The sequence below is a fragment of the Myxine glutinosa genome, chromosome 2 (genome assembly GCF_964187855.1).
Source record: "Myxine glutinosa chromosome 2, kmMyxGlut1.1, whole genome shotgun sequence".
NCBI lineage: Eukaryota > Metazoa > Chordata > Myxini > Myxiniformes > Myxinidae > Myxine > Myxine glutinosa.
This window is the reverse complement of record NC_136262.1, coordinates 68944076-68955833: the sequence shown is the minus strand read 5'-3', so window position 1 is coordinate 68955833 and position 11758 is coordinate 68944076. Positions and strand designations below refer to the sequence as shown.

At 43.0% G+C, this 11758-nt stretch overlaps 1 protein-coding gene across 3 annotated transcripts in view; it reads right to left on the bottom strand.

The window, feature by feature from the left end:
* Positions 1-523: 523 nt before the first annotated feature.
* The window catches only part of LIX1L (limb and CNS expressed 1 like), a 53681-nt gene continuing 42446 nt past the window's right edge, over positions 524-11758 (bottom strand). For 2 of the 3 annotated variants that reach the window (XM_068108018.2, XM_068108020.2), the window contains exons 2-6: positions 8304-8467; positions 7691-7831; positions 7391-7486; positions 7200-7277; positions 744-5997 (exon numbers count right to left, since the gene is read on the bottom strand). In XM_068108018.2, the coding sequence (XP_067964119.1) occupies positions 5749-5997; positions 7200-7277; positions 7391-7486; positions 7691-7831; positions 8304-8467 (728 nt within the window). In that variant the 3' untranslated portion in view covers positions 744-5748. Of the gene's footprint in view, positions 718-743; positions 5998-7199; positions 7278-7390; positions 7487-7690; positions 7832-8303; positions 8468-11758 lie in introns of those variants that run through there. The other variant, XM_068108019.2, reaches the window with a different exon arrangement.

The following is an 11758-nucleotide window of genomic DNA, read 5'->3' as shown; positions in this document are numbered from 1 at the left end:
TCTTTTTTGTTTGTATGCAGCACAAGGCTGTGGGATAGCATCATTGGCGAGGGTGTGGCTGTGCCGCTTATGCAATGCCCTCTGCTGGCTAGGGCAGGAATCTATAATTTGTTCACCGTTCTGGCGATAGCTCGCCTATTCTTCGAGAAGACCACCATGGGATCTTTGACGACCACCAACGAATGCCAGCAGATGGGATGCCTGTTTAATGTCCATCTAACATGCTAAATTAGAAACAGTACGGATATTGAGGTGAATTTCCGAGTCTGATGTCATGTCAATGAATCACAAAATTACCGCCTTTATAAATCAGAAAAAGACATAATATCTATTGTGTAGGGTATCAAGGGATAGATTAGCATCGAGGTGGTCTGAGAGTATGGATTCCCCTTTAAACCCCTGCTAAATTGTATGGGTAGAGCAAACTTAGTACCTTTCCATGTCTATAAACGTCTTTGTGGCTACGTGGATCGGAACGTGGATACCTTCTCATCAGAAACAAATAAATCATTGAGACAAATAAGTTTGAGGATAAAAAAGCAAAAATATTTTGAAAAATGACAATGGCGAAACAAAAGAGAAGACAGAAGCAAGGTTTTGGCAGCTGCAGGCTTGTCGAGAAAAGACCATCATAGTATTGTTGTTCGACATGAGACATTTTACCATTGATGAAAAGTGTTTGATCTTGCAGGACAACCAGATCCACATCAACATCATCTGACAAAACACAAGAAAACAAAAAGCAAAGTCTCCAAAATTTATTGTGAAGTGTTGCGTTCGCTTATGGAGTGAATGGGGAAAACTACAAAAATACACGATAATAAGAGTATATAAAAATACTTGCATTAGGGCTTTAGAAGCTGTTTAAATACTGCAGGTAAGACTCAACAACGACAATTCACAGTTAATAAGGAATGTTGAACGAAAATAATAATAAAACTAGAACGGCACTCGGTAGAGTGCATACCTCCGCCAGGTAAACGGTTTACGTTTTGTATCGCACTGATGGGTTGGATCTGAATCCTGACCTGAAGCAAAATCGAATCGGCTTGTTCTCGTCACCTACCCAAGTCATCCACCTATGTTTGTCTTAATCTGTCAACAACCTTTTGAAATATCGTGCTATGTATCATTTTGGGCTCCATCTTTCAATTGTGAAGAAATACTTATAAAATGAAAAAATCTCACATTCAGATCTTCACTAAAATTGAATCAACTAGTCATTGTCACACACCCAACCTGTCCACCAAGTTTTGTCCAAATCCGTCTGTAACGTTATGAGATCTGCTATTCACGGACAGACAGACAAAAAGACAGGGGTGAAAACATAACGACGGTCCACCTTCGGTGGCGGAGGTAACAAAACAGGCATTATATGTGCCTCACCGCTCTAAATCTCTGAGTAATGTATTAGGAAAAAACAGGACAGGTTGATAACATTATGCTTCGATTGCATTCATAAATGTTGCCTTGTCACTGAAATAAAAAGGGTGCTTAATATTCGGCAAAAGAATGACATTAAAAACAACCGCAATAAAGATACAAGTTTATACTGGAGTGGTTATATATATATATATATATATATAATACTGGTAAACACGTAACATACAAGTAAGTGGTTAAGTAGTGGAAAACGATATCAGCAACATCCTTGCTAAACGGAAGAGCAATATTGATGTGTGAAGAATGGAATGAACAAGGATGGACATTTTTAAAGGGCCCGTGCAGTCCTTTTTGCTGATGCCAATCCCTCTGTCAAATCGGAAAATCAAATAAGGAAATCTCGAAGTTTTTTTCAGATAATTAATCTTCAGTCCATCATTTAAAAAAAAAAAAATCATTGAATTCACACGAAAATATCATCCTCTGATCGTGATCTCGACCGAAAACATTGGCAATCTCCCAATGGTGACGATCTCCCGTTGAACGTTTGTTCTCAGGCTGCCATTCATTTCTATGGATTCTTGTTAAATTCATCTCAAGTTAGCAGCTATTTGGACCAAAACGGTGCAGACGACATGAAATGACTTTCTCGGGCATGGCCGCTTAGGATGGCGGATTCAGATGTGGATATCAGACGTTCACTCTTACTTGCAGAATATCCCGAATGCACGCTGTTTGCCTTTGATTCATCTTTGCATGTGGATGTAGGATGTTCCCTACACCCAGGGATCGATTCACTTGGACTGAAGCAAGCTTCACACCTGCAATCCAAATGCTTCCTCATTCTAACTACAGTCACGTGAAAAAGTAAGTACACCCCATGTAAAGTTTTGACTTTTTCAACATATTTCAACATACAGCTATTTGATCTATATTTCAACAATATTGACAGATAAAGGTGATATAATATAACAAATATCATGAAACATTTACATTTTGTCGTCCATTGTATAATTTAAACAAACATAAATGCAAATTTCGCAGCTGGAAAAAGTAAGTACACCCCTACATTTATCACTACTTCAAATACCTAAAATTAGAATCAGGTGCACAAGCTCAGGTGCAAATGATTAGAACATCGTTAGAGAGGATCTTGGAGGAACCTGTCTAATTTAAAGCTCAGATATTTAGTTTGGTTTGCTCTTTGTTGTTGAAGTGTGCGTCGTCACGATGCCTAGATCAAAAGAGCTCTCTGAGGCCTTCAGGAAGAAGGTTATAGATGCCTACGAGTCTGGGAAGGGATTTTAAAAGATCTCCAAACAATTTGAAATCAATAATTCGACTGTCCGGAAGATCATCTACAAGTGGAGAAGATGCCAAACAACTGCCAACTTGTTCAGGCCAGGCCACCCCAGCAAGTTCAGCCTGAGAGCAGACCGCAACATGCTGAAAGAAGTCTCTAAGAACCCCAGAATGTCATCACGGGACCTACAGGTAGCTCTTGCCACTGTTGATGTCAAAGTGCACGAGTCTACCATTAGAAAGTGGCTGCACAAATTTGATCTACATGGGAGGTGTGCCAGGAGGAAACCGTTGCTGTCCAGAAAGAACATCAGGGCAAGACTAAAGTTTGCCAATGAACACCAAGGCAAAGACCAGCACTTCTGGAACAATGTGCTCTGGACAGATGAGTCAACGGTAGAGCTATTTGGCCACAGAACCAGAAGACATGTTTGGCGAAAACCAAAGACAGCATTTGACCACAAGAACCTGATATCAACTGTAAAGCATGGTGGTGGAAATATTATGGTTTGGGGCAGCTTTGCTGCATCAGGGCTTGGGCAGCTCACCATCATATAATCCACTATGAATTCTTCATTGTACCAGACGGTGCTTGAGGATAATGTGAGTCCATCTGTCGGAAAGTTGAAGCTCAACCGAAGGTGGACCTTGCAACATGACAATGACCCTAAACATACCAGTAAATACACCAAGGAATGGCTGAAAAGAAAGAAATGGAGGGTTCTGGAATGGCCAAGTCAAAGCCCGGATCTAAATCCCATCGAGATGTTGTGGGGGGATTTGAAACGAGCTGTGCATGCAAGAAACCCCTCAAACATCACACTGCTGAAATAATTCTGCACAGAGGAGTGGGCAAAAATTTCTCCCTGTCGATGTCAGAGACTGGTAGACAGTTATAAGAAACGCCTACTTGAGGTTGTTTCTGCCAAAGGGGGCAATACCACCTATTAGAGCCAAGGGTGTACTTACTTTTTCCACATGCGAAATTTGCATTTATGTTTATTTAAATTATACAATGGACTACAAAATGTAAATGTTTCATGATATTTGTTATATTATATTACCTTTATCTGTCAATATTGTTGAAATGAAGATGAAATAGCTGTGTGTTGAAATATGTTGAAAAAGTCAAAACTTTACATGGGGTGTACTTACTTTTTCACGTGACTGTATGTATATATACATATATATATATATATATATGCGTGAACGTCTCTATCTCTCTCCGTGGTCTGTTCCTAATGCACGGCCACATCTTTAAAGCTAAAACTCCATACTCGGGGTACAGATACAACTTTGTGCGGGAGAGTTTGAATCAGGAGGCCATTGTTGCCAAGGATGGAGCCGAACCAACAAAAGTAAATCCTGGTGTCATGGCTGACGAACTCCCATCTACACCTGCACACTCTTCACCTCATATTTTCCTACCTTCCTCTTCCTCTTCTTGCTGTGTTTCATTCAGCTTATGTGCAGCTTGTTCTCCCAAATGTGGCCTCCCCCCTCCTTCCCTTGATCTCACTTTCACCTCTATTCTACTGTTGGTGTTTCCAAGACAAGATTGGAAGATACAATCCAAGAAAGATTCTTAAATGCATTTGTAATCGTTTTATAGTCACTAGAACAATATCAATCGAGACTGAATAGGTCTGATTCACTGTATGTCGAGACTTCTACTGTTGGAAAGTGCAGATTTCACTTTTTGTGAAAAAAGTGAGATTTTGGGGGAGGTGGAGGGACTTGGGTGGATTGTCATCAATCAATTACTTTAACCCCACACACCTGTTATTGGACACCAATATACAACTCACTACTCATTCATCATGTCTTGTATTCTTTGATCCTCGCAGAGAATGCCACCGCAACTCAAACATCCTTATTTCCTTCTGCCACTGCCTCCGTTTACCAGGTTTTTGAGCTTTTCGTCCATTATTTTATGCTATGTTATCAACCTCATACTTGCTGAACTTTGACCTGCATTCATTGACTCAACTCTTGTTATCCTCAAGCCTTTTTGAATAGCCGGCGATGTGATGCTACAACAGGAAGTATCACGTAGAAAGCTTTAGGTTTGTTGATCCACAAAGACCTCTACGTGTTTCTATGATGTGTTTCCTTTTACACTTCCATTCTGTGGAAGTTTAAAGAAAGAGGAAGAACATTTTAATCTAAATTCTTTATCAAGAAGTCATAGCTCATGTCAGTCTAGTCTCTCTCTTTTGTCCTTCAACCCTGTTGTTGTGTGTTTCTCCCTCTCCTGCTGTTCGTATTGTTATGTTGCTTCTTGACCCGTTCTCTGTTCTCGCTCCTCCACACAGGAGTATTAGACCACTTTTTCATGTGGTATTTTTCGTAACAGGCGACGCTGCAAACTACCGGGACAAAATGAGTGCCCCCCCCCCCCCCCATGGGTGCCTCATGCCGAAATAAATTGTTTGCTCAGAGGAACGTGGCCTGTGTACCAGTGATCCATATTAGTAGGCCTGTATAAATCAACGTCGATGTTGCTATTGGAGTTCTCTGAATCAGAATCGCCATCTCCTGTCCTGTCGATGTTGACCTCTGGTTCAAATTCCAAAACGAACTCATCAGCGCCATTTGCTTGAATTTGCCTTTCATCCTTCTTTGCATATGAATGGTAAGCTGTTCTCAGCATCCAGGTGTTCAAGCGGTTTAAATGAAAGCTAAGTCCACTGAGTCACATTGTACTTCTGATCTCGCATAGCCGTGAGATGCCGGATATGGACATTTCATTTTGGATAATTTCAGGAAAGAATTGATGAAAAAATTTCAGTTTTGGAAAAAATGAGTTTCAGAAACAGTAACTAATTCTTTAACAAAAACGTTTGGGGAATGCATGAGCTCTTCAAACCCTGGCAAACTCAACGTTACATAGATGTTATAACAACAGAATATAATGGTATAAAAAAAAAAGAAAAAAGTTAATTGGTTAATGTTAATGTTAATTTAAAAAACAGAATATAATGGTATAATGGGTGAATATTGAAACACGGAAAAAAAATTGATTTTATTCTTTCCCGTTTTTTGTGTTCTTATGATCAACCTCTAGACCTCAACATGGCCGTGACCTGACCCAAGACGGCCTAAAGCCAGCATCAGGACATCCCTCTTCTCCTTGAGGAAACGAAGCTCTCTGCCGGCCAACCTGGCATCTTGAAGCTCCTGCTCGGCCGTTCGTAGCTCATTGGCAACGAGACCTGGACCTTCGCGTCCCTCCCGTGTGGCCCACTCCTGAGACATCTGACTTCGTAGTTCTTCGTCCAATGCACGATCAGAGTAGTGAGCAAGTACCTCCTTGAAAAAGGTAAAAAATAACAGGATATACCTTGGAATGACGAATTTCATTTGTGTATTATAAGGAAAAAAGTAGACCAAAAAGAGCAGACATTAACTATGGCCTAAGCATTGACACAAACTGACCTTGCCCCGAGTGTCAGGGTGAAATGACCTCAGCCCAAGTGCTGGGGCAAAACTACATCAATACAAGTGCTGGGGCATACCATCCTCAGCCCAAGAGCTGGGGCGAACCAATCGCAACCAAAGTGCCATGGTCAGCCTATCTCAGCCCAAGTGTTGGGCCAACCGACCTCAGCCCAAGTGCAGTGGCGAACCGACCTCATCCCAAGTGTGGGGGCCAACCGACCTCATTCCAAGTGCAGGGGGCAATCAACCTCATCCCAAGTGCAGGGGCCAACTGACCTCATCCCAAGTACAGGGGCCAACCGACCTAATCCCAAGTGAGGTACAACCAAACCCAGCCCAAGTGCCAGGGACAAAAATGACCTCAGCCCATGTGCCAGGGCCATCTGACTTAAGCCCAAGTGCTGGGCCAACCGACCTCAGCTCAAGTGCAGGGATAACCGAACACAGGCCAAGTGCCGGGGACAAATGACCTCAGCTCAAGTGCAGGGACAACCGAACCCAGCCCAAGTGCTGGGGAAAATGACCTCAGCCCATGTGCCGGGGACAAATGACCTCAGCTCACGTGCAGGGACAACCAAACCCAGCCTAAGTGCTGGGGAAAATGACCTCAGCCCATGTGCCGGGGACAAATGACCTCAGCTCAAGTGCAGGGCCAACCGAACCCAGCCCAAGTGCCGTGGAAAATGACCTCAGCCCATGTGCCAGGGACAAATGACCTCAGCTCAAGTGCAGGGACAACCGAACCCAGCCCAAGTGCCGGGGAAAATGACCTCAGCTCAAGTGCAGGGACAACCGAACCCAGCGCATGTGCCGGGGAAAATGACCTCAGTCCATGTGCCAGGGCCATCCAACCTCAGTCCATGTGCCAGGGCCATCTGACTTGAGCCCAAGTGCTGGGCCAACTGACCTCAGCTCAAGTGCCTGGGCCAACCGACTACATTCTAAACATAAAGGCGAACTGACCTTAGCCAAAATGCTCGGTTGAAACAACCTCAGCCCAATTGCTGGTATAAGCAAGGCCATCAAACCTTATATCATCTACCAGTGATAAGAAAATAGTTGCTTTAGCACACCTGCCGTGAACATTGTCGTTCCCGCATTGCCCTGAGACTTCCGTTCCAGTGCAACATTTGGAAAACTGTCATGAGCTCCTGTAAACAGAACATACCACAGACTTTTCACAATATAATTAAGCTACAATTTATCTTCTTTCCATTTAAATTCAACTTACAGTGATTCAGACACGTGCGTTACATGTGTTCACCTGAAACTCAAGAAGAGTCTTGGACTTGCTAGATTCAAGCATAAATCGAAAAGCTCCAAGTCCTGTATTTGGATCATCCGCATCGCCAATATTTCCCTGCATGAAAGATCGAGATGGGGGAAATAAATGATATACTGCAAGGAAGTATCAAATACAAGTCAGTATCAAGAACCTTCATTCAAAAAGGTGTCAAGAGGCGATGGCAATACAGCATTATAATAAAAACTAACACTACCAATGTAATTTTCCTTTAATGTATACACTTCCAACAGTTCCTCATTCGGTTGAGCCCCAGCATACTTCACAAGAAGCAGCGGCCTCTGCGATGCTCCGCTCAATGAATTCATCAGTAATGCGACGTGAAGGGTGTTCATTGAAAACCGAGTTCATAAGTGCAATTTTTGCAGCGCTGCGGCGAGCTTCGGCTTTGGTAGGGCAATACTGCGGATGGAACAACACAATCATACATCGTATACAACACAGTGTTTTTTGTTTTTTAATTATTTGCTAATTTTAAGAGCAGGCATAACGTTGCCCAGGCGCACAGGCTCCGCAGCTCATAAACACCCATAACCAACGTCACCAAACAAAAGACATAGAAGGTTAAGGCGTTGTGGTTCAAATTAAGTTTCTTGCAAAGTAGAAACAAGACAAATGTCACAAACAGTATCAGTCATATGGAGTACGGGATTAAAGGAGTCATTATTATGGGAAGGAATTTTACAGAACGTGGGAGACAGCAAGGAATCAGAGAAAATGAATAAAAGAATAATGTTGAAGACAGCTGGGAATACTTGTCTTGAAAAGAGATATAAAGAAGGGGCTGTGTGAATCTCTATTCTACACACTTTCTTTTTCATCAGAGAAGAAACAGAGTCAGGCCATGACAAGAGTGGAAATTGTTCCAATTCACCTGAAAGCTGCCGAAGCAGCTACCACCCGGCAAGGTCACATAGCAGACATAAGGTGGGGAGGTGCTTGGCACCGATTCGTACATCACCAAAGCACCGCTCCTCAACTCCGTCCCACGAGCAGCCTTCATTTGCCAAAACTCTTGCAGTGCTTCCACGACATTTACTGCGTAGCACCAGACAAATCCAAAGCAATGATTTAGAACTAACATGACAATAATTTAAACAAACAAGGGAGGGTCACATCAAAACCACCTGCAGCAACCTACTAATCAACACCCTCCCTCCCAATGCGCATTGCATGAAGAGATTCCAGGAGACACGATAACAACCTCAAAAGCACGAGAAAACCCTTGGGTTTAATCTGCCCCAGCACAGAAAGGTTTGCATTTACCAGGCCTGCCTCTTCTAATATTGACTCCAACCCTAACCTCAGCTCTGACACCCTAACTGTAGCTCCAAGGTCAGAGCTTACTATGCAGCAAACGTCAAAGAGCGAACATTCTGTGACTATTGTGGAGCTTTGACGCCCAGGGGATAATTTTATATTGGGCAAGCAAAACTTTTTGAAAGTTAGTTTCAGTGTTGCAAAGTGTTGCAAAACTTTTTGGGCAACCCTCGTGTATATATACATACATATACAGTCACGTGAAAAAGTAAGTACACCCCATGTAAAGTTTTGACTTTTTCAACATATTTCAACATACAGCTATTTCATCTTCATTTCAACAATATTGCAGGCCTGGGGATTTCAGATCTCATCGGTAACCATTTTTCGGTTTCGTGATTTAAGTTTATGGGAACCGATGGGAAACAAAATTCCGGTTCCGTGCCCAAACCTAATGGGAAACGATTTTTTTTCCTTTAGAATTTGTAAAGCAAAACATTTGTAATACAAAATTATAAATGTAGTCTCCAATAATAAATCCTGTCATTTACATGTATGCAATGTAATTAACGCATGTTCATTATTGAGGTTGATGTTTGTTATCAGAGAGAAGAGCAAATTCTGTCAATTTGATTGTGTATCCCCTTATGAAATAAAGTTTTATTATTATTTTAAGTTACGTACATGGTGATTCTCCATTTTTTTAGAACTGACTTTCACAATATTTTCTGTCTCATGAGTTGTAACGCAAGATGACAACGGACACCGTTAATGCTTCAACTATTATGTAAACCAACAACGAATCGACCGCCCCCCCCCCTCCTCTGTTCGGTCTGCACAATTTGAGAACCCCTCGGCGTCCAGCAGAGCACTGTGTTTTTAAGGCGACATTTTCGCTTTTTTTTTTCGCTTAGCAACGGATGCCATTTTGAAAAGGAAGTCTGTGATTTAGTCCGATGCGCATGTCCGTCAAAGCGGAAGTCATATCGCGAACCTGAATGTGGGAAACCACATGCTATCTGCTTTGCCGGCCTAATTTTGTTGGAAATATAACTCAACTTCTAAAATAGTTAGCTGAAAATCACACGTGAAGGTAAATACTACATCTTTTTGCTTTACACTGCCTTTCTGCGATGGCAAACGTACTTTCGGTTCCGTGTTTTTGCTATCACGTTACAGACACGCTACCGGTAACGATCGTTTCCGTGAAATCCGCAGGCCTGATATCGATAGATAAAGGTGATATAATATAACAAATATCATGAAACATTTACATTTTGTAGTCCATTGTATAATTTAAATAACCATCAATGCAAATTTCACATGTCGAAAAAGTAAGTACACCCCTAAATTTATCACTACTTCAAATACCTAAAATTAGAATCAGGTGCACCAGCTCAGGTGCAAATGATTAGAACATCGTTTGAGAGGATCTTGGAGGAACCTGTCTAATTTAAACCTCAGACATTTAGTTTGGTTTGCTCTTTGTTGTTGAAGTGTGCGGCGTCACCATGCCGAGATCAAAAGAACTCTCTGAGGCCTTCAGAAAGAAGGTTATAGATGCCTATGAGTCTGGGAAGTGTTACGGATCCCGGATTTAGGTGAATTACTATTCATGTCATTGCTTATTAATGTTTATTCTATTAAAGGTTGTTGTGGTTAAATGGTTAGAGAGGCTCCGGATAACAGGAGACCGGAAACGGGATAGTGAACCGGAAGAAGAAAAACAAGACACGAGGTCCTGGAGAAGCGGCGATCTTCTTCTTCCTCGCCCAGCTCCGACGCGAGCGGTGTCGATATTGAGCAGCGTGGGGAACGCTGCGTTTGAAAGCCCGTCTGGCGAGAGGAGTTACTTGTGCGGGGTAATTACCGGTTACACGTCAAGTTGCCGTGGGTTCGTGCACGGAACCAAGCGTCCGGCACAGTTCACCTCCACGTCTACAAGGACGCGTACGGGTCGCACCTTGGGCCTCACGCGCTTTGCTTTGCCCGCTTTGCTTTGCAAGGAGGTGTGCGCGGCAGCAGCTGTTCCCGGTACGCGACGTGCACGTTTGGAGCACGTCAGCCAGGGGTTCGTTCAACCGCCCGTGTGCGGAGAAGTCGACCTTCACCTTGGTCTGGAGGGGCCCAGAGACATTGTGAGGGACAGTGACCATTGAGGGGTCGTGAGTGGGGAAAGGGGGGAAATATATGAGATGGCCATCTTAGTAATATTGGTGATTGATTGTTGATGGTTGTTGATTGATTGGGGAATATATTATTGAGTAATCCGGATCCTTGGTGTGGGGTTTCTTATTGACTTGAATTATTGTGTCTTTCATATTGATTGCGCTACGAAAGCGTATAAAGCATAGATCTTTCTGGCGGGGTCCTCCCACGGTCCGGGGGTCACCAAGACCAGGTGGTTACCGGGAGAAAAAGTAAGTACACCCTTGGCTCTAATAGGTGGTATTGCCCCCTTTGGCAGAAACAACCTCAAGTAGGCGTTTCTTATAACTGTCTACCAGTCTCTGACATCAACTGGGAGAAATTTTTGCCCACTCCTCCATGCAGAATTCTTTCACCTGTGCGATGTTTGAGGGGTTTCTTGCATGCACAGCTCGTTTCAAATTCCCCCCACAACATCTCGCTGGGATTTAGATCCAGGCTTTGACTTGGCCATTCCAGAACCCTCCATTTCTTTCTTTTCAGCCATTCCTTGGTGGGTTTACTGGTATGTTTAGGGTCATTGTCATGTTGCAAGGTCCACCTTCGGTTGAGCTTCAACCTTGCGACAGATGGCCTCACATTATCCTCAAGCACCCTCTGGTGCAATGAGGAATTCATAGTGGATTCTATGATGGTGAGCTGCCCAGGCCCTGATGCAGCAAAGCTGCCACAAACCATAATATTTCCACCACCATGCTTAACATTTGGTATCAGGTTCTTGTGGTCAAATGCTGTCTTTGGTTTTTGCCAAACATGTCTTCTGGTACTGTAGCCAAATAGCTCTACCTTTGACTCATCTGTCCAGAGCACATTGTTCCAGAAGTGCTGGTCTTTGCCTCGGTGTTCATTGGCAAACTTTAG